The 26,169-nt window shown below is 41.7% G+C and overlaps 1 protein-coding gene across 1 annotated transcript in view; it reads right to left on the bottom strand.

The window, feature by feature from the left end:
- Cped1 (cadherin like and PC-esterase domain containing 1) overlaps positions 1-26,169 on the bottom strand; it is a 269,206-nt gene that overhangs the window by 184,885 nt on the left and 58,152 nt on the right. The window contains exons 3-4 of the mRNA XM_055608217.1: positions 25,448-25,554; positions 14,120-14,195 (exon numbers count right to left, since the gene is read on the bottom strand). Coding sequence (XP_055464192.1) covers positions 14,120-14,195; positions 25,448-25,554 — 183 coding nt within the window. The remainder of the gene's footprint in view (positions 1-14,119; positions 14,196-25,447; positions 25,555-26,169) is intronic.

Here is a 26,169-nt window from a genome sequence, read left to right as displayed (position 1 = left end):
TGTAATCTCATGCAACATGGACAACAAGGGGTTTGGGAGTTGGAAAGGCATCTAGAAGCTCATAGAAAACACAAAAGAAATTGTCAGGACTCAAGAACAGTCCAGCCTTGGAAATATTAGACCTGGAAGGTACTTCATATGCAGGCACCATGAGTCAGTGTTAAGAATAATTTCAATTATGTTATATTAATGATACATTTTTATGTTTGGTAATCAATAGATAGAATTTATTAAGCTACATCCTGTTCAGATGTAACAGATATGTTAAATTTTATTTGTTAAAATTTCTCTTTTCTTTCTTTCTTTTTCTTTTTAAGTAACTGGCATATTATTACTAAAAAAGGAGTGAGGATGCAGCCTTAAAATGGTCCAAGTGCTATCCCTGAGTGTATATCTTGGTCTCTCTCTTTTTTTAATTAAATTTTTATTTTTTATATATTAATTACAGTTTATTCATTTTTTTATCCTAGCTGTAGCCCCCTCCTTCATTCCCTCCCAACCGCACCCTCCCTCTCTATCTCTTCCCATCCCCCTCTCAAAGTCCACTAAGAGGGGAGGTTCTCCTCCCCTTCCATCTGACCCTAGCTTATCAGGTCTCATCAGGACTGGTTGCATTGTCCTCCTCTGTGGCCTGGCAAGGATGCTACCCACTCAGGGGGAAGTGATCAAAGAGCCAGCCATTGAGTTCATGTCAGAGACAGTCCCTGTTCACCTTACTAGGGTACCCACTTAGAGACTGGGCTGCCATGGGCTGCATCTGAGCAGGGGTTCTAGGTAATATCCACAAATAGTCTTTGGTTGGAGTATCAGTCTCAGAAAAGACCCCTATGACCATAGTTTTTGGTTCTATTGCTCTCTTTGTGGAGCTCCTGTCCTCTCCAGGTCTTACTAATTCCCCTTTCTTTCATAAGATTAGCTGCACTCTGCCCAAAGTTTGGTTAAGAATCTCAGCATCTGCTTTGATACACTGCTGGGTAGAGTTTTTCAGAGGCCCTCTGTAGTAGGTTCCTGTCCTGATTCCTGTTTTCTCCTTCTTCCAATATCCATCCCATTTGTCTTTCTGAGTGAGTATTGTTCATCTTACCAGGGTCCTCCTTCTAGCTTAGCTTCTTTAGGTGTACAGGTTTTAGTATGTTTACCCTGTATTATATGTCTAATATCCACTTATAAGTGAGTATATCCCATGTGTGTCTTTCTGCTTCTGGGATACCTCACTCAGAATGATCTTTTCTGGTTCCCACAACTTGCCTGCAAATTTCATGATTTCCTTGTTTTTAATTGCTGAGTAATATTCCATTGTGTAAATGTTCCACAATTTCAGCATCCATTCCTCAACTGAGGGGCATCTGGGTTGTTTCCAGGTTATGACTATTATGAATAAAGCTGCTGTGAACATGGTTGAGCAAATGTCCTTGTGTATATTGGATATGTGCCTAGGAATGGTATAGCTGGATCTTGAGGAAGCACTACTCCTAATTGTCTGAGAAAGCACCAGATTGATTTCTAAAGTGGTTGTACAAGTTTACCCACCAGCAATGGAATAGGGTTTCCCTTTCTCCACATCCTCTCCAGCATGTATTGTGACTTGAGCTTTTGATCTTCGCCATTCTGATGGGTGTAAGGTGAAATCTCTGGGTCATTTTGATTTGCATTTCCCTCATGACTAAGGATGTTGAGCATTTCTTTTTTTTTTTTTTAATCTTTTATTTATTTTTTTATTAATTACACTTTATTCATTTTGTATCCCCCCATAAGCCCCTCCCTCCTCCCCTGCCAATCCCACCCTCCCTCCCCTTTCTGCATGCATGCCACTCCCCAAGTCCACTGATAGGGGAGGTCCTCCTCTCCTTCTTTCTGATCTTAGTCTATCAGTTCTCATCAAAAGTGGCTGCATTGTCCTCTACTGTGGCCTGGTAAGGCTGCTCCCCCCCCAGGGGGAAGTGATCAAAGAGCAGGCCAATCAGATTATGTCAGAGGCAGTCCCTCTTCCCATTACTATGTAACCCACTTGGACACTGAACTGCCATGGGCTACACCTGTGCAGGGGTTCCAGGTCATCTCCACAAATAGTCCTTGGTTGGAGTATGAGTCTCTGGGAAGTTCCCTGTGTTCAAATTATCTTGTTCTGTTGCTCTGCTTGTGGAGTTCCCGTTCCCTCCAGCTCTTACTATTTCCCACTTCTTACATAAAATTCCATTCACTCTGCCCATCAGTTGGCCATCAGGCTCAGCATCTGCTTTGACAGTCTATACTGCAGAAGCTTTCAGAGGCCCTCTGTGGCAGGTTTCAAGGTGGTTTCCTGTTTTCTTCTGGCTTTCAGAGGCCCTCTGTAGCGGGTTCCGAGGTTGTTTCCTATTTTCGTTTTCTTCTGATGTCCATCCTCTTTGCCTTTCAGGATGGGGATTGAACATTTTAGTTAGGGTCCTCTCTTTTGCTTAGTTTGTTTAGATGTACAGCTTTTAGTGGGTTTATTCCATATTGTATGTTTATATGAGTGAGTATATACCGTGAGTGTCTTTTTGCTTCTGGGTCAACTCACTCAGGATGATCCTTTCCAGGTCCCACCATTTACCTGAAAATTTCATGATTTCCTTATTTTTCACTGCTGAGTAATACTCCATTGTATAGATGTACCACAGTTTCTGCATCCATTCTTCAGTTGAGGGGCATCTGGGTTGTTTCCAGCTTCTGGCTATTACAAATAAAGCTGCTACAAACATGGTTGAACAAATGTCCTTGTTGTGTACTTGCGCCTCTTTTGGGTATATGCCTAGGAGTGGTATGGCTGGATCTTGAGGAAGCGCTATTCCTAGTTGTCTGAGAAAGCGCCAGATTGATTTCCAGAGTGGTTGTACCAGTTTACATTCCCACCAGCAGTGGAGAAGCGTTCCCCTTTCTCCACAACCTCTCCAGCATGTGTTGTCCCTTGAGATTTTCATCTTGGCCATTCTGATGGGTGTAAGGTGAAATCTCAGGGTTGTTTTGATTTGCATTTCCCTAATGGCTAATGAGGTTGAGCATTTCTTTAAGTGCTTCTCTGCCATTCGATATTCCTCTGCAGAGAATTCTCTCTTTAGCTCTGTTCCCCATTTTTTAAGTGGATTACTTGGTTTGTTGCTTTTCAGCTTGTTTAGTTCTTTATATATATTGGATATGAGTCCTCTGTCAGATAGAGGGTTGGTGATGATTCTTTCCCAATCTGTAGGCAGTCGCTTTGTTTTGATGACGGTGTCCTTTGCTTTACAGAAGCTTTTCAATTTCATGAGATCCCATTTATTGATTGTTGCTCTTAGAGCCTGTGCTGTTGGTGTTCTGTTCAGGAAGTTTTCTCCTGTACCAATGAGTTCTAGGGTATTCCCCACTTTTTTTTCTAGCCGATTTAATGTGTCTGGTTTTATGTTGAGGTCTTTGATCCACTTGGACTTCAGTTTTGTGCAGGGTGATAAGTATGGATCTATTTTCATTTTTCTACATGTAGACATCCAGTTGGACCAGCACCATTTGTTGAAGATGCTATCTTTTTTCCATTGTATGGTTTTGGCATCTTTGTCAAAAATCAGGTGTCCGTAAGTGTGTGGGTTTATTTCTGGGTCTTCTGTTCGATTCCATTGATCCACCATTCTGTTTCTATGCCAGTACCATGCAGTTTTTATAACTGTTGCTCTATAGTACAGCTTGAGATCAGGGATGGAGATACCTCCAGAAGATCTTTTATTGTAGAGGATTGTTTTAGCAATTCTCGGTTTCTTGTTATTCCATACAAAGTTGAGAATTTTTCTTTCCAGGTCTGTAAAGAATTGTGTTGGCAATTTGATGGGAATTGCATTAAATCTGTAGATTGCTTTTGGTAAGATGGCCATTTTTACTATGTTAATCCTGCCAAGCCATGAGCATGGGAGATCTTTCCATCTTCTCATATCTTCCTCTAATTCTTTCTTCAGAGACTTGAAATTTTTTTCATACAAGTCTTTGACTTCCTTGGTTAGGGTTACGCCAAGGTACTTTATGTCATTTGTGGCTATTGTGAATGGTGTTGTTTCTCTAATTTCTTTCTCAGCCCTTTTGTCTTTTGTATACAGGAGTGCTACTGATTTTTTTGAGTTAATTTTATATCCGGCCACTTTGCTGAAGGTGTTTATCAGCTGTAGGAGTTCCCTGGTAGAGTTTTTGGGGTCACTCATATATACTATCATATCATCTGCAAATAGTGATAATTTGACTTCTTCCTTTCCCATCTGTATCCCCTTGATCTCCTTCGACTGTCTTATTGCTCTAGCAAGGACTTCCAGCACTATGTTGAAGAGATATGGAGACAGTGGGCAGCCTTGTCTTGTCCCTGATTTTAGTGGGATTGCTTTAAGTTTCTCTCCGTTCAGTTTGATGTTGGCTATAGGCTTGCTGTATATCGCCTTTACTATGTTTAGATATGTGCCTTGTATCCCTGAACTCTCCAGTACTTTAAACATGAATGGATGTTGGATTTTGTCAAATGCTTTTTCAGCATCTAGGGAGATTATCATGTGGTTTTTTTCTTTCAGTTTGTTAATATGGTGGATCACATTGATGGATTTCCGTATATTGAACCACCCCTGCATACCTGGGATGAAGACTACTTGGTCATAGTGGATAATATCTTTGATGTGTTCTTGGATTCGGTTTGCAAGTATTTTGTTAAGTATTTTTGCATCAATGTTCATAAGGGAGATTGGCCTGAAATTCTCTTTCTTTGTTGAGTCTTTGTGAGGTTTAGGTACCAAGGTGATTGTGGCTTCATAGAATGAGTTTGGTAATGTTCTTTCTGTTTCTATTTTGTGGAATAGTTTGAAGAGAATTGGAGTTAGCTCTTCTTTGAAGGTCTGGTAGAATTCTGCACTGAAGCCATCTGGTCCTGGGCTTTTTTTGGATGGGAGACTTTTGATGACTGCTTCTATTTCTTTGGGGGATATAGGACTATTTAGTTGATTTACCTGGTCCTGATTCAGCTTTGGTGAGTCAAATCGATCAAGAAAATTGTCCATTTCATTTAGATTTTCAAATTTTGTGGCATATAGACTTTTGAAGTAAGTCCTAATGATTGTTTGGATTTCCTCAGTGTCTGTAGTTATGTCCCCCTTTTCATTTCTGATTTTGTTGATTTGGGTGGTGTCTCTCTGCCTTTTAGTTAGCTTGGCTAAGGGTTTGTCTATCTTGTTGATTTTCTCAAAGAACCAGCTCTTGGTTTCATTGATTCTTTGAATTGTTTTATTTGTTTCTAATTGATTGATTTCAGCCCTGAGTTTGATTATTTCCAGCCGTCTACTCCTTTTTGGTGTGTCTGCTTCTTCTTTTTCTAGGGTTTTTAAGTGGGCCATTAAGTTGCTTGAATGAGCTGTCTCGAATTTCTTCTTGAAGGCACTTAGTGCTATGAACTTTCCTCTTAGCACTGCTTTCATTGTGTCCCACAAGTTAGGGTATGTTGTGTCTTCATTTTCATTGAGTTCTAGAAAGGCTTTAATTTCTTTCTTTATTTCTTCCCTGACCCAGCTGTCATTTAGTAACAATTTGTTCAGTTTCCATGAGTGTGTAGGCTTTTTGCTATTTCTGTTGTTGTTGAAGTCCAGCTTTATTCCATGGTGATCAGACAGGATACAAGGGATTATTTCAGTCTTCTTGTATCTGTTGAGGCTTGCTTTGTGACCAACTATATGGTCTATTTTGGAGAAGGTTCCATGAGGTGCTGAGAAGAAGGTAAATTCTTTTGTGTTTGGGTGTAAAGTTCTGTAGATGTCTGTGAGGTCCATTTGATTCATGACCTCTGTCAGAGATATTGTTTCTTTGTTTAATTTCTGTTTTGTTGACCTGTCCTTTGTTGAGAGTGGGGTGTTGAAGTCTCCCACTATTAATGTGTGGGGATCTATATGTGGTTTAAATTTTATCAATGTTTCTTTTACAAATGTGGGTGCTCTTGTGTTTGGGGCATAGATGTTCAGGATTGTGATGTCTTCCTGGTGGAATTTTCCCTTGATGAGTATGAAGTGTCCTTCCTCATCTCTTTTTATTATTTTTGGTTGAAAGTCTATTTTATCAGATATTAGAATGGCTACTCCTGCTTGTTTCTTGGGTCCATTTGCTTGGAAAGTCATCTTCCAACCTTTTACCCTCAGGTAATGTCTATCTTTGTGTCTTAGGTGTGTTTCTTGTATGCAACAGATTGCTGGGTTTTGTTTACGTATCCATTCTGTTAATCTGTGTCTTTTTACTGGAGAGTTGAGTCCATTGATGTTGAGAGAGATTAATGACCAGTGGCTGTTAGATCCTTTGATTTTGATGTTGGCTGTGTTCATAAGTTTGTGTACTTGGTTGCTTTTTGTTTTGCTGTAGTAAGGTTAATTATTTCCTGTGTTTTCTTGTCAGAAGCTAATTTTCTTGGGTTGTATTTTCCCTTCCAGTGTCTTCTGTAATGCTGGATTTGTGTGTAGGTATTGTTGAAATTTGTTTTTGTCATTGAATATCTTGTTTTCTCCGTCTATGAGGACTGAGAGTTTTGCAGGGTATAGTAGCCTGGGTTGACATCTGTGTTCTCTTAGGGTCTGCATGATATCTGTCCAGGCCCTTCTGGCTTTCATAGTTTCTGTTGAAAAGTCAGGTGTGATTCTAATGGGTTTGCCATTATATGTTACTTGGCCTTTTTCCCTTGCAGCTTTTAGTATTTTTTCTTTGTTCTGTATACTTCCTGTTTTGATTATTATGTGGCGGGAGGATTTTCTTTTCTGGTCAAATTTGTTGGGTGTTCTGTAGGCCTCATGTATCCTTATTGGCTTCTCCTTTAACTTGGGGAAATTTTCTTCAATGATTTTGTTGAAAATATTTTCTGGGCCTTGGAGAAGGGAGTCTTCTTTTTCCTCTATTCCTATTATTCTCAAATTTTGTCTTTTCATATTGTCTTGGATTTCTTGGACGGTCTGTGTCAGGAATTTTTTGGATTTAACATTTTCTTTGACAGATACATCGATTTCTTCCATTGTATCTTCTACACCTGAGATTCTTTCTTCCATTTCTTGTATTCTGTTGGTTATGCTTACCTCTGTAGTTCCTGTTTTCTTCCCTAAATTCTTCCTCTCCATTATTTCCTCCATTTGTGTTTTCTTTAATTTTTCTAGTTCTATCTTCAGGTCTTGAGTTGTTTTGTTTACTTCCTTCACCTGTCTGCTTGTATTTTCCTCTTTTTTCTTTTAGTTCCTTCAACTCTGTCTCTTTGATTTCTTTCAGTGATTTAATTATTTCTTCTCTGAAGGCCACAAGCTGTTTGGCTGCATCTTCCCGTATTTCTTCACGGATGGCCCTAATTTGCTTGTCTTTATCTTCCTCCATTTCTTTACGGATAGCCATGATCTGTTTGGTTTTATCTTCCTCTAATTCTTTACGTATTTTATTTGTCTCCTCTATTATCCTCTTCATCAACATAGATGTAAGGTCCTCTTCTTGATTTTCTATTATGCTGCATTGTTCAGGGCTGTTCGCCCCTGGATGGCTGGGTTCTGGAGATGCCATATTGCTCTGTCTTTTGTTGGTTGAGCCTTTACGCTGACCTCTACCCATTGGGCTGATTTAGGTTTTGGCTGTTAGTTTCTGTGCTTCCTGGAGTCCTGAGGTAGGGAGTATCCCCTTGGCCGGAAGATGATTTTTCCTGAAGGAGTCCTTCTCTGATTTTTGGTTATGGTCACTGTATGGCCAGTGTTTCTCCGGAGATGCCACTGCTCACCTCAGGTTTATAGCCCTGAGTAGTAGCTGTGGTCTATGTTAGGCAAGGGGGGATCTCCTCTTACCCATAAAATTTCTCAAGACAGCTGCCCCACTGCTGGGTTTCTCGTTATAAATTTAGTGTGCTGCTGCTCACTAAATTTCCATGTACAGTCCTCTTGAAGAAACTGCTGATTCCCTAGCTATGGGGTTTTCTCCCAACAGGGAAACTCAGTCTGTTATCCTGGGGCGCACAGTTCTGTCTGAGAAAGTGGGAGGTGCACTCAGCAAGTCTCTGGGCCAAAGGCTGATTGCTCTGCTCTGGACCTAGAGAATGTGCACCTAGGTTGATTTGGCACCTGGGGGCACTGTTCTGGTCTGGAGGCTGGGTGCCTCACTCTGGACCAGAAGCTGTGTGTCTCTGTCTGGGATGGCGGCTACAGGCACTGCTCTGGTCCAGACGCTGTGGGTGCAGCCCCCCCTGAAGGATCAGGGATTCCTACAGTTTTGGCAGTCCAGCCAGGGACAACTGGCCGATCCCTGGCACAGTATCTGAGGGCTGCTGTAATGGCTCTTCGACTCCTGTAGGTCCGAGGATGCAGCTGTGTGCCCCAGTGCCCCAGGGGAACGCAACAATGGTGGCAGAGCACAGCGCTTCTGCCTGCACTAGAGTCTGCATGAGTCCAGGAAGTGTTTTGGTGCTGGGTGTCCTAAGCGTTAGAGCTGCTGACCCCCTCCGCTGGGGGTTTCCTCCTGCCAGAGACACGCAGTCTGGTGCCCTGTTGCCCTGGTGCCCACAGTTCTATCTGAGGCGGCGAATCACGCGTGCAGGCAGGGCTCTGTGCAGGCAGGCGCCTTTGTCCCTCCCGGCTCTGAGTCCGGGCTGGCTCCTGGGGCACCCGCGGAACCCGAGACTTTTCCAGGGGATGTCTGGGTAACCTGGGGTCGGTCCCAATTGTTTCCTGCTCCGTGGGGTTATCTCTCGACTGGGAGATCCAGTCTATGGTGTTGTGGGCCCACAGTTCAGTCTGGGACCGTGACCAGATCGCGCTGGCGGGTAGCTCTGGGCTGGCGACCAAGCGCCTGGCGGAACAGGGATCTCTTCCGCGGTTTTTCCGGGTGAGTTAAAGCTGATCGAATCCCCCACCGTGGGGTATCCTCTCACCTGCGAAACACAACCACTTGTGTTTTATGGCTGCGAGTTCTGATTGCTGGTCACTGTGCCAATCCTGCTGTGCTGCTCCTCAGAATGAGAGTCCTCCCGGCGCCGCCATCTTGCCCCGCCCTCCAGAGAATCCGAGCATTTCTTTAAGTGTTTCTCTGACATTTGATATTCCTCTATTGAGAATTCTGTTTAGCTCTGTACTCCATTTTTAATTGGATTACTTGATTTGTTGCTTTTTAACTTCTTTAGTTTTTTATGTATTCTGTAGATTAGACCTCTGTTACATATAGGGTTGGTGAAAATCTTTTCCCAGTCTGTAGGCAGTCATTTTGTTCTGATGACAGTGTCCTTTGCCTTACAGAAGCTTTTCAGTTTCATGAGGGCCCATTTATTGATTGTTGATCTTAGATCCTGTGTTGGTGTTCTGTTCAGGAAGTTGTTTCCTGTGCCCATGAGTTCTAGGCTCTTCCCCACTTTCTCTTCTAACTGATTTAGTGTGTCTGGCTTTATGTTGAGGTCTTTGATCCACTTGGACTTCAGATTTGTGCAGGGTGATAAATATGGGTCTATTTGCATTTTTCTACATGTAGACATTCTTGGTCTCTTTTTAAAATCACATATAAAAGCCAGGGCTTGGACCTAAGATAAAATTACTTGTAAGAATGAATAACACTGCAAACATAACAAAAACCTTGGCATACTCCATGGCTCCTCAGATGGTGATGCCGCACTAAAAAGAAAAAAAAAAAACAAAACCTCCCAACCCTTCAGAACAGTCCTCATATGCTAACGTTTTTGTAGTTCAAATATGGGAAAGTAATTTCTTTTATCGAAAAAAAAAAAGAGTAAATGTCATAAAAAGCCCAAGCAACAAGTTTGAGCCAACTAAATACTATAAAAACTTTTCCCCCACAAAAGGCAAAGTATTAAATGGCAAGACAGAAATAAATCCTTTCGCTTGCCAGAAAACTTTCCATGGGCGTGTTCTCCCATGTGAGTCAGAGGTCTAAGGTCAGGTACACGCCGGCTGGGGACGAGACACCCGTGTGAGTCCTGCATGTTATCTCTGACCAGACTTCTGCTCCGGCCAAAACCTTGTCCTGTTTCACTTGCCTGAGTTCCAGATACACCCACTCTTGGCTGCATCATGAGCTCTATGTATTTTTTAAGACAAAGCCTGAGACAGCAAGCCTCCATGGAATTGTGGGATCCTACATTACTGACTACGTCCAAAGTTGATGTTCTTAAAGACGAATAAGCAGAAGCAAACCTTGATTACACTAGTTACCCAGGATTGAACACTGATTATGCTTCAGAGTCAGAGCTTACCATGGATTCTTTGAAACTGTTGGAGACACTTCTCCGTATTTTGGGCCATTTTACAGACACATAACAATTGTTCTTCCAAACTATTTTTCAAGGATATTTACATGAAAAGATAGCCTTGGAAGACAGAAATGACCTCGCACTCAGGGAAAGAGGGAAAGTTTTGTTTGCATGTAAGGTATTTCAGGCTGTCCTTGAGCTCCTTAAGTAGTCAAAAATTACCTTGAACTTTCTGATCTTCCTGCCTCCACCTCTCCGATTACAGGCAAGCACCACCAAGCATGCGTGCCTGCGTTTACGCAGCGCTGGCGACTGACCCTAAGCTTCATGCGTGCAAACCTTCACTTTGCCAACTGAGCAGCATTTCATATCATTTGACAATATCCATAAAAGCATGGCAGGTGTCTTGTGAGCTGAGAAGTAGGGCAGATCTCACACTTATCAAAGTTTTTCACAGAAATAGAAAATTCTTATGGTGATCAGTTGTAAAAAGAGAAAAAAATTTAAGTAATGCAAGGCTCAATTTTTCAAAAATAGAATAGTCCAGTCGCCATTTATTAAACATATATATTAGGTGTGGTACAAAGCAATTTTTTAAAATCAATTATACATATATGTACTATGTACATATATAAATGCATACACAGTACAGTTGATTTTAAAAACTAAATTATGAAATAAGGCTACTATCCATACTTACAGATTTAAAAGCAAACCAAAACCCAAAAATATCCCATAAAATTAAGTAATTCGTATTGCTAACTAGTGGTAAAGCTGAAAATCTCTAGTTTCAAACTTTTATTAGCTTCTAAATAAAACACAGTGTAAAGATCACAGGCTATTTTGACCTTAAACAAAATACCTATATTATATAGCATTATATTTCATTTTGGTTTTCTGTTTGTTTTTCCTCCTAAAATAATAGCTGCATATTGAGCACCTTTTGATTGAAAGCACCATGCTAAATATTTATATGCTTTCATGATATTTTCTCTTAATCAAATTTATTTGTAGACAGCCTTGTACATGGATGTAATAAATAGCAAACACTCATCGCCTACCTCCTTACCATTCTGCCAACCTCCCTTCTCCCTGACAAATCACTCTCTTTCTCCTCCCCAGCATGTACAAGTCTATTCAGTTGGTTTGTGGACCACTGAGATGAACCAGTGTTCTGTGTCCCCGTTAGGTCTGATGCTGTCTCTTGCAGCCCAGTGGGCTCAGCAGAGAGAAAATATTTCATATTAATTATCTTATTTTCATTGATTTCTATTCTAGACAGTGTGCTGATGGCAACCCACTGACCTCAAGCTCACCATCTTGCCTTGTCCCTGAGTCCAGGGATTGGAGTTACATAAATTATCATACTCAGCCCACCTCACCCTTTGAATAACTCCATACACTAGGTGTTATTCCTAGTCTGAATAACCCCATACATTAGGTCTGATTACCTCTACTGCACTCACTGCTAAATATTCAACATTAACAGTAAGCCACTTAGTGTTGGTTTGTGACTAAGTCTATATCATATTTTGTGTATTCATAGAGGAAGGTACCACAAAAGCTACTGTTCATAAAATTCAAATCAGAAAATTAGGCTATAGGTACATGTTTTCAAAGCTAGACATTTAAGAAAATTGTTGTCAGCTCAAGAGAGGTAACAATATTTCACAAAACTATCTTGACACTCACAGATAAATAGAAAATGAGTGTGTGAGTGTGTGTACCTGTGTGTGTGTGTGAGAGAGAGAAAACAAAAAGGATTACACATTTCTAGAATTGCTTATGTTCTTCAGAGTAAGACAATTTTCAAATGATTCCTAATTTTATGGGAGCAAGTAAAAATAATAACACATCAGACTTTCTTGAGGAATATATGCATATATGTGTGTATCTGCGTGTATATTTTAAAACGTTTTATATTTCAGATGATGTTTTTCAAGATTTTAAAAGGCATTTGTTCTGAATCAACCGTTCTTACATATATATTACGGCAGAAAAAAAACACATCACTTTAAAACCTGGAAGCTTTGTTTAAGCTTAATGCAGACAATTTGGGGATGGGGATAATCTTAACTAAAGGAACTCTGGGAGTTATTGATGTTTAGTCCTGGAAAGAACTGTTTTTACTTAGCCCACAACAGCATTCTCTTTTCTGCTTACCATTTCTTTGTTTGAGTGCTTACATGTATGTGCAGGGATGTATGCGTGTATGTGCTCCTGTCTCTGGAGGACAAAGGCCCACATCAAGCATCTTCCTCAATCACTCAGTCACTTATGTTCTGAGACAGTCCCTGATGGAACATTACTGAACTGACAAGACATAGATGTTGGGACTTGAAATCAGGTCTTGGTGCTCATGAGACATCCACTTTCATCTCCACATACCCACATTACATCTTTATAAAATAACAAGCTAGCTGGAGATGTAGCCGAGTGGCAGAGTGCTTTCTCAACACACACACATAGCTCTGGCTCAATTTCCAGACCTTGTTGGGAGTTTGAGGCCAGGCTGAGTTACCCAGGCTTTACCTTTAAACAAACAAACAAACAAACAAATGAGCTAGAGACTATGCAGTCAGCCATAATTGTACTATGAAAAAACACAAACAGAAAAAAAAAGAAAAAAACAACAACATCACATACTATTTATTTTAGAAATGTGTCTTAAACTTAAAGAAGAATTTTGGATCCATTTAAGTGTTAATTCTTGGTGGTGAATTAGAGAGAGGAGCCTGCTGTCGGTATAGTGGGATGTGCCTAAGGCTAACCGTTTGGCTGGGAGGCAGAACCGTGGAGAAGTTGATGGGTTACAAAGTATGCCGTGATTTCTGATCTTACTAAGTAAGGCATGATAATAAATATGGAAATGAAGTCGTGGAAATCTACATTTTAATTATGTAGTAAAACACTTCCCAAGGGCACAAGCATCAGTGGGTGTTAAACCAGAAATCTGAGGTATTCTCACCAATGAGCGCTAAAGCAGGCTTTCATTTTACCTGTGAAGACTTAGGTCATGTCTAGTGACTGACTTGCCTCCTGATGGCTTTTCCACCATGGGAACTGTGCAGAAATGGGAGAGGGTGATTTTTCTCCTGCATTCCTGATACAGTCAGGAAAGAATGTCTCCACCGAGTGTCCTGCCTTAAACATGGAGGATTTTAGAGAGGGAAAACAACACCTGGAGAACAGAATAACGGCTCTACATTGCTTCCTATCGCTGAGATGAAACTCCATGACCAAAAGCAACTTATGAAGGAAAACGCTTGTTTCCTCTTACAGCTACAGGAAAGTCAGGGCAAGTGAAAGACAGGAACTGAAGCAGAAGCTGCAGAGGAGTGCTGCTTCCTGGCTTGCTCTCTGCGTTCAGTCTACTTTCCTACATAAACCAGAGCCACCTGGCCCATGTTGGTACAAGCCCACAGTGGTCTGGGCCACGTCAAACAGTAAGGAAGAAAATGCCCCATAGTTTTGCCTACAGACCAAACTGATGGAGGCATTTGCTGAGTTGAACTTTCCTTTTCCCCAATGACCCTGGCCTGTGTCAAGTTGAAAAAAAACAAAAAAACAAAAAACAAAAAACTACCACAATGGCACAATCATAAACCCTTTAAAATATTCAAGTTATACATAACCAAGAACCACTACAACAATAATTTTCAAACCAAAGCCGAATCACTTTAAAAAGGAACAGATAGGACAAACAGAAACAGAGGCCTGGCAAAAACACCAGCTATGCTAGTGTGAGGTATTGTCAGAGCACGCCAGTGGTAGAGCCTGGCATCAGGGAAGACATGGGTGTCGGAGCTGTAGAGGGGAGACACTGCTCTGAGGCCTTCTTAGTTGTTACATATATAGAAGCCCACAGGTGACAAGCACTTTGGCATAAAGAGGCAAATTAAAGGTTACCTGGAAATCTTCTGATTATCCGACACAAGCCCTCTTTCCTGCAAAGCTGGGGCTGTATTTCTGGTAATACATTTACCTGAAAGAATCAAAAAAGATCTTAGTGATTTAAGCGTTCAAAAATAATGATGCCGGGGGAGGGGCGGAAGAGAGAGAGAGAGGAAGAGAGATCACAAGCTGTAGATATTAATCATTCCCGTCTGCATCCACATTCAAGGGTAAAAAGCCTGCAAGTGAACACTCAAATCAAGAATGATGAAGTAGCTGATTTGACTACATGAAATAAAAATGTGCCCTTCGAAATCTTCAAAATATTTGGGGATAGATTGGGAAACCTTTTTTATTTCAAAGCTACCATAGTTGATAGACATAAAAAGACATACTTATGTCAAATACAGTAACATAGCTTCATAGTTGCACACGGCAAAAATAGTGCTGAAGCACTAGAAAGCTGTGTAATGAAGTTCCGAAGGCCACCCAGCTCCTCAGTTAGTGCCAAGCCTGTCTCACCATCTCACACACAGTCTTTACTTCATAATGAAGGACATTGTTGCTTCACCTATTTAAAGAACAGAAACTGTTCTAACAAATTTAATCTCTCTCCTCTTGTGAGTTTACAGTGTGATTAACTAGCTACATCAACTGTATCTCCGAACTAAAACCAAATATGGTTAAACCTTGTTAAATTGGGGAGAGAGATACAAAGAGAGAGAGAGAGAGAGAGAAAGATCTGTTTAAATTAGCTTGAAGCTCAGATTTATTCTTGAGGCATTATTGATTACTTTCAAATTAATTCACTCTTTCCCAATAAAGTATTATAGTTTCTTCAACATGTCCTGCTGGCATGACTAGATAAAACTTAACTGTGTTAGAGAAAACAGGGGAGGGAGCCATGGCCTCAGTCCCAATTTTGCACTAACAGAATCCTGATCTTGAGCACAGTTTGCTTGTGTGCCCTCAGTTTCTTTGCTTATACAATAAAGCACGTAGAGCCTTGGGTATCTAAGTTCCACTTTGATCAATTCTATAATAAGATGTAGCTCTTCCCTAATGATTCATGTAAAGTGCTTGGACCCAGTCTGATTAAATCCTCCCTGACACTGGGAATTGTATTCACTTATTCATTTATTCAACAGACCCTCTGTTGCCCAAGTACAGCTCTCAGGAGAACAAGCCCCAGCCCTGGTCCTGTAAGTGGACCCACAGCACCATGACTGGGCGTGGGCAGCATTCCTCAGCAGTGCGTTTTGTACAGTCTAGGAGCATGCCAAAGGCTACCACACTTGCATGTATTTGCTCTAGAAACTGAGGGAAAGCTGTCAGTGTGGGACGCTTACAGTTTTAGGGTTGTCTTCACGTCTCAAATTCAAAAACGGGTAAGCTTAGAGGCTAAGTGTAAGGAGACAGGGATTTTCCTAAAGCCCTGGCTCACCAGTTTAGAATTCTTAAGACACGCTGGAGGGGCGGGCAGAGGACTGCGAAAGCATGGGGAGGCTGTAACGGAGATTTTGTTGTTGTTGTTGTTGTTTTAAGTTACACATGACGTGTTTTTCTAAGATTGTGAAAAGCTTCAGATGACAATAAAAATGGAAGCATTTGTTCTTATGTAAGGCAAAATCACTCAGCTGCTAACAATTTCATAGACTTTTTAAAGGAGGAAGGATCCGGAAAGTTACCAAGCGCTAGAGAAGCAGTTTTGAGTTAGTTCCATGGACCGGCACAGGCCCGCTCTAACTGTCTAAAGTCTCAGGGTGCTTGCGCTGCTATTGTGGGAGCCTAGAACTGGCTCTCCCTATCAGGAGAGGACGAAAGACTCCCTACTGAAAGAATACTTTGCTAGCACAGATTTCATTTCTGTGTCGGCTTCATGTGGAGCACCGGATCCGAAAGACTGCAGACAAAGACTTCCCAAAGACAGACAAAGCCAGGGAAGCACCATTCTACACTTCCGGCTTTGAGTTCCTTTCCCCCACCTGACCATTCCCCATCACCATATTCTCCAGACCGTGGCTCCTGCGTTCACACTTGCAGCCAACCTAACTGTGGTGACATGACCACCGTGATGTGGGACACCAAAAATGCCACCTCCCTTCAGCTCTGGAAGTGAACCCAAAACTGAGCTGGCCAACTGGGCAAAAGATGGGGACCGTTTAAGCACCATGCGCCACACATTTGTTGCAAATCAATTACGTCACGTATTTGACTGCTGAAGCTAACAGTGCTCTCTCATATTCTAGTGAGTTTCGCTTTAATAAAACATGGGAGCCCTGCATCACTACCTACCGGAATACTGCCGAGGGAGTTTTATCCGAATTAGCTCACCGATACGGTAAGCTTCTCCAGTGTAACACTGCAACAACCATTTTAATAATATTTCTTTTTAAACTGTGTGTTATATGTGTGTGTGTTCATGTGTGTGGAGGTGCCAGTGTGTGTGTGTGGGGGAACAGCGCCCATGTACACATATGTCCATGTATGTAGAGGTGGAAAAGCTAACCTGAGTACCATCTTCGGGAACGCCCTTCCCCTTCTTTGACACGAAGTATCTTATTGGCCAGTAGCTTACCAGGTAGGCTGGGCTGCCTGGCCAATGTACCCCAGTGCTGACATGACAAGGGCATACCACTCTACCAGACATTTACATGTGGGCTCAAGGGGTCAAGCTGATGCTCCCACTTGGCACTTATGTGCTTTGCTGATTGAAATATTCCTCAGCCACTAAATAACCTTTACTTTTTAAAAGAGCAGTCTTGGGTTCACTACAAAATTGGACAGATGTTATATGCATTTCTACCGTCAATATCAGCGTTCGAAAGTAAATATTAGATTTGCTATAATCAACATACAATTATCAGACAAAACTCATTTTCAATAAGCCTTTTACTCTTGCTTATAGATATGTACGTGCATGTGTGTGTCTATATGTATTCATGTTAATATGTGTGAACATTTTGTATGAGGTTAAATACTCTCTATACATATAGTTTTTATATATGTGTGTATATATATATATATATATATATATATGGAGAGAGAGAGAGAAAAATAAGATAGTAAAGATAATCTGCAGTTTTTCTTTCCATAGCATGAAACCCCTTTCACAAGATTAGAAAGTATATAAAAAGTGGTAATAACATTCACTACTGGGATAGTTTCTAAAGATATAATTAGGAAAACAGAAACATGCATCTTAAAATATTTCAATTCCCAAGTACACTTCCATAAACTTATTCTGTAATGAAATGAACCTAAATTGTTTCTATTGCAAATTCTCATAAGCAAAAATAAAAGTCGGGACCGGGGAGTGACCCAGTTGATGGCCAAAGGCCAGGCAGAGTTGCAGCCCTCCTGGAACCCTAGCACTGGGGAGGGAGAGACAGAAGCTTCCTGGGGCGAGACAGCTAGCTCAACTGCCTGCGGTTGCGGCACAAGGGGTTCAGTAAGCGACATTCCACAATAACTGAAACAGAGGTCAGCTGAGAAAGACCTCGGACATCAACCTGAGGTTTCCACAGCCATGTGCAAACACATGTTCCACATATGTGTGCTCACAGATATTAATGTGCGCACACAGATGCACGAGCATACACACAGGTGCATTGCGTACAGAGACAAGCAAAAGAGAAAGTAAAAGCCTGACTTCTGCTGAGGCATTTTTCATTCATTCAAAACAAACAAACATTATACAAACCACATAAACTTTAAGAAATGAAATATTAGCCACATTATTATCTAATTAAAGAGGATGAACATTTAAAGTAGGAATACATAAAAAGTAGACAGGAAATTCTTTTCTGGTCATTCCAAAATGGAGCATGACATAAACACCACTGGAGCTTAGAGAATATTCTTTGTGCTCATTGTAACTATTGGACTATCCTGTCTCTTATTTTGTCGAGATTTAGACCTTCTCCTAAGGCTGTGCAAGGTCATCCACAAGGAAAATAATTAATGTAAAAAAAAAAAAACAAAAACAAAAAAAAACAAAAACAAGGAGACCCAGCTAGTCAGAGAAAGCCAAGTCTTTCTCTTCTGCCTTCCAGATGTAATCACCCTTCCACCAAAGTAACAAGGAAATGCCCGGCATGCTTTGCAGGGAGAGCCATGTCGAAAGTTCTCAGTGCTCCACATCCTGAAATCACCATCTGGTTTTAGTGACTGCTAATCCCACAAACATTCAAAGCTAGCAATGAACTCCTTTGCTTCTGAAACCCTAGCACCCCTCTACTTGAGGTGAGAACTCTGGCTAGTGGCGGCAGCTACCGCACACAGAGGGCCTCCCTTCACAGAGTCTCATGGATAAGCCCGTCTTTAAATCCACGTTTCTGTCCTTCCTTCGGGCCATTGATTTATTCATTCTTTCTCTGTTGCCAAATGATTGTTTTCACCCATCACTGAATCTGCAAAGTTTTAATTCCTAATCATATCGGGTGCCCTTCAAAGTGCCCTTCAAAGTAGTCGGCAATTCTGCAACAACCCCAGCAAATGTGACAGGGATTTTGGTCTGGACTATGTTGTGCACATCAATCATGGTTCATAAGGCTTCAAGTTACCTATTCGTACCCAATGAAGTTATCTAGGTTAGGCTGTCAGAACAGTGTCTGAGTACTTGCTTTGAAAGTTTCTCTGCTTGAGAAAACAGGCATTTGAAGCCAGACTTCCTGCCTGTGGGCCCTTATTATTTCTTTCATTAGCTAAGCGGCCTTCGATTGCACCCTTAGCCCCTCTCTGCTGCTGTCTCTTCTGCTGTAAAGAAAGTGTACCAGTTTATGCTCCCGGTGGTGACTGGTGTAGGGTAAAAGCGCACAGGTGTGAGCTACTGCCTTCTCCTCGCTCTCCTCACCACCCCCACTCCCTGCTGCCCAGCTTGTCCAGTTCACCCTCCTCTGCCTCAATCACTTCAGTAACTGGCTTCCTTCATCTGGCCATCGCGTCTGAAGCACGCACTTCAATACAGTTGCCGGAGCGAAGCCTGTAAGCCGTCAATGGGACTCCTGTTGCTCCTCCACTCGACACCTTCCATCAACCTACCGCTTCACCAAGAACAAAACCTGTGGTCATTGCAAGGGTCGCCATGTCACCACATGGAAGACCTCACTCCGGGAACATTTCTACCCTCTGCTCCCGCTGCACTAACTTATCTCCAGTCATATGGGCATCTCCGTGTTCTTAAACATACAAGACAGGCTGATGGCTCAGCATTTAAAGGAACTGGCCCCACCTCCAGAGGACCCAGGTTCAATCCCAGCACCCACGCGGTGGTTCCTTAACTGCCGACCTAAAGGATCCGACTCCCTCTTCTGGCCTTTGCAGGTACTGTAGGCACATGGTGCAGAGACATTCTTGGAGGCAAACCAGGAATGTGGTGGTTTGGATGAGCGGGTTCCGTATGGTCATACGGACAGTTTGGGAAATTTTTGGAGAAGGTGTGCCACTGGGGGCTGGCCATAGTGTTCCAAAAGCCCACTCCAGGCCTCGCCTCACACCCTGGCCTCTACGTGTTAGAACAGATGTGAGCTCCTGCTCCGGCACCCAGCTTGCCTGCCAGCACACTGCCTGGCCCTCTGGCGCGATGGTCTCGGATGAGCTCACATTTGGAAACTGTAAGCAAGCCCCCAGTTAAATGCTTTCTTTTGGAAATTGCCTCAGTCTTGGTGTCTCCTCACGGCAATAGGAAATAACGACAACACCCACACACATTTAAAAAAACCGAAAACAAAATACAAAACAAGACAAACAGACAAAAACAAGACAACCTCCTTTTACCTGATACCTATTTCTCCTGTCCTGTGTGTCTGGAGTTTTCAGCACGTTTTTAGGAGTATGGAGGTTATTTGACAGGGTTTCTCTGGGAGGCCTGGCTGTTTTGGAACTTACTCTGTAGATTAGGCTAGCCTTAAGCCCAGAGATCCCCCTGTCTCTGCCTCCTAAGCGACGGGGACAAAGGCTTACACTGCCACGCCCTGTTCAAATGTCACTTTCTTTTTTGTTTGTTTGTTTATTTGGTTTTTTGGGACAGGGTTTCTCTGTGTAGCCTGGACTGCAGGCCTGTCTTTCCTCTCCATTTTAGAATGTAAAGATTAGCATTATGCAGTTTCCTGTCCTTTGTCCCTGTACAGTTAGGGGTCTCAGTGGGGGTTTTTATTGTTTGTTTGTTGTATTGGTTTGGTTTAGGTTTGGGTTTTTTTGAGAGAAGGTTTCTCTGTGTAGCCTTGGCTGTTCTGGACCTGCTTTGTAGATCAAGCTGGCCTTGAACTCACAGAGATCCACCTGCTCCCAGAGTGCTGGGATTGCAGACATGCCTGGCTAAATGTTGATTTCTGGATGGAACTTTCCTTACACATCTAAAGGTCAACAGCTCTTTTTTTTTTTCCTCTTTATATTAATTTTGTCCCTGGTTCTTCTTTGAACTCTAATATGTACTTTTATTCAGGCCTTTCATTTCCCTGTCTCCTACTGAGAGTCTGATTTCCCCAAGAGCAAGGATTTACATCTGTTTTGGTCATTTATATTTACTCAGTATATAAACAGGGCTCAGTACAGATGTTCAACAAGTAGCTGTAGAAATGACAAAGGGATAGATGAGTTAATAAATGTGCAAACAGATGAATGAATGAGTTGACAGAGTCAAAAATAAGACAACACATTCATCAAGGAAAGGATCTTGGGAGTGGTTGCCATTTTCCTGATAAATTGTGTTACTCTAAATTTATTCTAAAAATAATCTTCCAGATCAAAACAAACAACAAAAGAAAAACAAAAACAAAACAAAACAAAAAAAACCCGCCCACATGAGACTTTAGTTTTTAAATAAAAGGAACTGGGACAGGGCACGGTGATAGAAATAGATTTTCCTTATAGAAGATTTGCACATAAAAACTATAAAATGATTAGGGGGATAGAGAATGACCATTAAAATGGATAATATTGGTAACTGGCGGGACCCACTACTAGATGTTAATATTGGTGACCCAGGGCTTGCAGAAAAGCAAAATATTTGCACAGTGTCAAAGTATCACATCCCAAATGTTTACAGAGCAAGGGAAAATGTATTAATTCCTCAGTGCATAGAGGCAGCAGACAGGGCCTATGCCAGGTGACAAGGGAAAGAAGCCCAAGGAGTGCTGTGTAGCTCCTGATACTTACAGCCACAAACAATAGAATCTCTCTGTGGCTCTCTGAGTTGCTGTGACGAAAAGATGACCATGAGCAAAGATCTTATGAAAGGAAGAGTTTATTGGGTGCTGAGAGTTTCAGAGGATAAGCTTATGAACATCGTGGCAGAGAGCACGGCATCAGGCAGGCAGGCACGGTGCTGGAGCGGCAGCTGAGTGCTTACACACAGGTCCTCAGTGCAGATGGCAGGGAAAGTGAGGCTAGACCGAGCATGGGCTTTTGAAACCTCAAAGCCAGCCCCCAGTGACATACCTTCCCCAAATGGCCACACCTCCCATCCTTCTTAAGCAATTCCACTAACTGGGAGCCAAGTATTCCAATATATGAGCCCATGAGGACCATTCTCAGGCAAACAACCACCGTGGCATTCTTATGAAAACAACTCCATAATTTTGTGAGAAAACATCAAATAAATCCAATCCAGGGGCATTCTACAGAATACTTAACCAGCTTTCTTCAGAAATGTCAGTTCCATGAGGGGAAGAAAAGACTGAAAAACACCCAGGAAAGAAACTGCAGAAACAAGTTCAAACTGCATCTAACAAGGGTACTATATTGGATCCTGGTATGGAGAAGTGACATAAGTTTAAAAAAGAGGCAAAATCTAATACTGCCTACAAGTCTGTGAATAATCTGAGTCGATGCTAATTTACTGTTTTGGATAAATACAACATGTTTGTATATTTTGCTAAGCATAGAACAAAATTAGTTAAGGTATGTAGGGAAATGTTATACTAGTTCCATAATTTTTTTTGCATGTCTAAAATTATTCTCAGAATTCAAAAATATGAAGCAGGAATCTCAGCATAATAGAAACTGTGGTTTGTAATCCCACACCCTCCCCACCCTCACCCCAAACACACAAACTCAGCATCTCTGCTCTTCTTGATCCTGCCTCATTACAAAATCTCCTGTAACTTTCTTGAGAATTTAAAGTTGGCGTCTAAAGCCTTCCTATATTAGGAAAAGGCACCGGAGGCTACAGAGATTAAATAATGTGAGAAATCCTTTAGGTGGTATGCCATGGAGCAGGAGTTTATCATGAAAGAGTTTGGTCCCAGAAACCTTGGGGTTTCTCTCAGCTTTGACACTATCAGTTTATTGGGCTTTGTTATTCTTAGTTGTGGACATTACCCAGTATTTAGTAGCATCCTTGGCTTTGGCCAGTAGGTACCAATAGTACATTTTTCTCCTGTTTGTAACAAACAAAGAATCTTTCTAGATATTGGCAGAGAGACAAAGGCCCTCCTCGTTGAAAAATCAGTGAGGCAGAGAGGAGTGAGCATAGGAATTCTAAGAGTTAGGGGGCACAGGAAAGGTGTATGACAAAACTCAGCATAGGTGTTTAGGAAAAGATAGTTTATTATCACTTAGTACTACTCTGGAGCTAAATGGAGGTAAGAGAAGGAATGGATTGGGTATGCTCAGGACCCAGAGAACCTCTGACAGCTAACTGTGCTAAGTAAGCCCTTTCTGTCCTCCAGACCTCCCCTCCTGCTGATCGCAGCAGGCTGATTTTCTTGGATGGCATCACAGAGCTTCTTGCCTCTTGATTAGCAGTTATGTTGGACCAATGGGAACAACAGAGAGGGCCAGAAGGGTGTTAGGAGAGCAGGCTTGGATCTGAGGCTCTCTGCAGACCTGTGGTCTGGTACAGCTATATCTCATTAAGTTGACAACTCCTTCCCAGCAGAGCTGATGTTTTGGCTCTTGCTCTCAGTCATTCAGGGCTGCTCCCTTCCTTTTGTATACTTCTCTTGTGACCAGGAGAGGTAAAATCTAATTCCTAGGGGCTCTGCCATCTTTGTTGTTGTTCTTAGTGTTTCTTTCACCCTGTCCAATCTTCTGCTTTTTTTCTTTTAATTAGTTTCTCTGCAATTCCACCCTTTAAAGTAGGCTAGAAGGCTGAGACAGAGTTATAGACTATATGGGGGTCCTGTGCTTCAGCACTGCAGCACAGTGTAAACAGGAAAAGGAAGTGGGGAGGGGCCCTTGAGGATGAAGGCCTGATCTTTATCTAAGCAGTGACTGAGTAGTTGATCATGCTTATAACTGGCCAGGCAGAGGTCTGCAGAGCTGGAGTCTGAGGCTTTAGTAGGGCACTTAAGCCAGGTGCACAGTTAGCCTGGAGCCTGGGAGAGGGCTCTGAAGGTTAGGTGCAGATCTGAGAATCTTTCACTAAAAATGGGGGTTCAATTGTGGGGAGCGGTGTTATAAGCATACTGAAGACATGTGGAGAAAACACAGTAATCACAGAAAACGCTGTGATTACAGTAATGATAGAGTTTCCAGGCCAGTGAAAGAAAAGAAAGAGAGAGGAAGCGGGGAAGAGAAGCAGACAGGGAGGGAAGGTGGTAAGGAAAGAGTAGAAGGACAAGGAGTAAGAGGGAAGAGGAGAAATGGAAAGAGGAAATGATTACAGATATTCAAAAGTTTCAGCATTGGGATGAGGGGAGAGGGGTGTGACAGGAAGATTTTTACAAGTTCAAGGCCAGCCTAGACTACATAGTGAGTTCAAGGCCAAGCCTTGGCTTTGTCAAAACAAAACAAACAAACAACCCAAAAGAAGGTGCTCTGCCCAAAGGCCAAGAAATTAAACACTTACAAAAAAAAAAAATTACAAGAAAAATGAAATTGTTTGGACCTTCCTTGCCATTATGTCATCAGAGTAGGTTATTACAACTTTAACTAGGAGATGAAAAAATAACTTGGTTTTGGTGCTTTCCTCACAGGCTTGTTATAAGTAGTGACAAATGTAACTAATCTAGTATGATGACTAGCATATTGGACAAGTTTTTCATTTCATCTTCACTTACGAGAGTTCACGCAGTGTAGACAGTAAATACCGAATTTTCAATTTTAGGTTAAGAAAGTATATTACATTTTTCTTTCAATTTAATATGATGTTCTAGTTTCCTTTCTGTTGTGATAAAACTCTCCACCCCAAAACAACCTTGGGAGAAAAGCCTTTCCTTAGCTTATGCTTCCACCACAAGTCACTGAAGGAAGTCAGGGTGGGAATTCAAGCAGGGTGGGGCTTGAAGCAGAAACCATGGCGCAATGCTGCTTCTTGCTCTTCGTGCTCTGCCTCGCTCGTGGACTCATGCTTCGCCAGCTTTCTCATGCAACTCATGGCTTCCTGTCTAGGGATCCTGCAGCCTGGAGTAGACTAGGGCCCCCTGTATAAATTAACAGTCAAAATAGTCCTTTGCACACATGCATACAGGCCAATCTGACCCATGCAAGTCTTCAGTCAAGGCTTCCTTTCCTCTGGGATGACTCTAGGCCGGGTCAATGTGGTCACTGACTGGGAAATGGGCGAAGTTTGAAAAAGTCCATACAATGACACAGAAAATATTTTTCTCCTATGAGTCAACGAGTTGAGGATGAGCATCAAATAAGCTACATAATTCCAGGTTAAGTTTGTCGCCTACCAAGTTTAAAAAAAAGAAAGAGAGAAAGAGAGAAAAAAAGAAAGAAAGAAAGAAAGAAAGAAAGAAAGAAAGAAAGAAAGAAAGAAAGAAAGAAAGAAAATAGTATTTGTAACAGCTCAAGCTTTGGGAATTATTTTAAGACAAACAAACGACAAATAAACCCAAAAATCTGTTTTGAGGTACATGTTGAAGAATAAGTCATGGCATTGCATGCTGCATTTTCAGTGTTCGAAGAGGCTCGGAGGGGAAAAGGTTAGTCACCTGCTTGTTTGTTATGGGAACCTGGTGAAATCTCTGGGAAGGGTGGCTTCACTAGAGGAAGTTGGACCATTGCGAACAAGCTGTTGAGGGGATATTGGGACCCTGGCCATTTCCTTCCTCTCTCTCGTTGCTTCCTGGATACCACAAGGTGAGTACTTTCCTTTACCACACTCCCCTTCACACTACCTCAGTACATGCACCGAGACAGCCAGGCCAAGTGACCATAGCCTTAAACTTGGAAACTGTGAGTCAAAGGTAGAGCTTTCCTCTTTCTATGGTGGTTGGTCCCAGGTATTTTGTTATAGTGCCAGAAAGCTAATTAACTCTTCTTGAACCTTTCCCCAAAGATACAGAGCTTCCAATTTTTCAAGAATTAAAAACAATAATATGTGGACCCCAAATGGTCTGTTTGTAAAACTGTCAGGCTGATAAAAGGAGTTTACGCTTTGACAGACTTTACCTTCTGGTGTAGACTGAGCTGACACATGAGCTCCCTGGGCAGGCAGGGTTTCCCACCAGCTTCCCCAGAAGGCAGGCAAATAAGCAGATCCCAGGAGTTCAAGTCACCTGAAAACATTAAACAACACTCAGCTCCTTCCCATAAAGAATGTCATTACTTAAACCTTAAAGCACAAGCAACCCTGTTTATAGCAAAATGCTAATACACAGAATACTAAAATTCAACTTTGTCTGACTCAAGACCTTAATGTGTCTATTTAGCATTGTAATCTAGCAAAAAATCAGGTAATGAATATTTATAAAATATTTTGAAAAACTACAATTAGAATATATATAAAGCATCTTAGTTTTTTTTATTATAAGACTTCTAACAGAAAAAGAATATACTGGTATAAAGTAAAATTAATAAAAATTTGAAAGATTTCATGAAAAATTAATCTGTGGTCTAGTTACAGATGCTGCAATGGGGTTCAAAGTTTAGAACACAACATGAACTGAAGCAACTAATATTTCAGCTTTACCAAGGACAAAATCTTTGGCAATAAGTCATACATTCTACCACAGTAACTTGTCAACTTTAAAGAGGGAATTCTGGCTCACAGGTTATCATTTGTGGGCACATATGAATGTGTCTTCATTGATTTTTCTGTGTGTATGTTTGTGGGAGTATGGTATATGTGTGTGTGTGTGTGTGTGTGTGTGTGTGTGTGTGTGTGTGTGTGT

The sequence above is a fragment of the Psammomys obesus genome, unplaced genomic scaffold, assembly GCF_907164565.1.
Source record: "Psammomys obesus unplaced genomic scaffold, mPsaObe1.curated_primary_1811, whole genome shotgun sequence".
In the NCBI taxonomy this organism is placed as follows: domain Eukaryota; kingdom Metazoa; phylum Chordata; class Mammalia; order Rodentia; family Muridae; genus Psammomys; species Psammomys obesus.
Note: the sequence above shows the minus strand (reverse complement) of the source record. Positions and strands in the feature narration are given on the sequence as shown.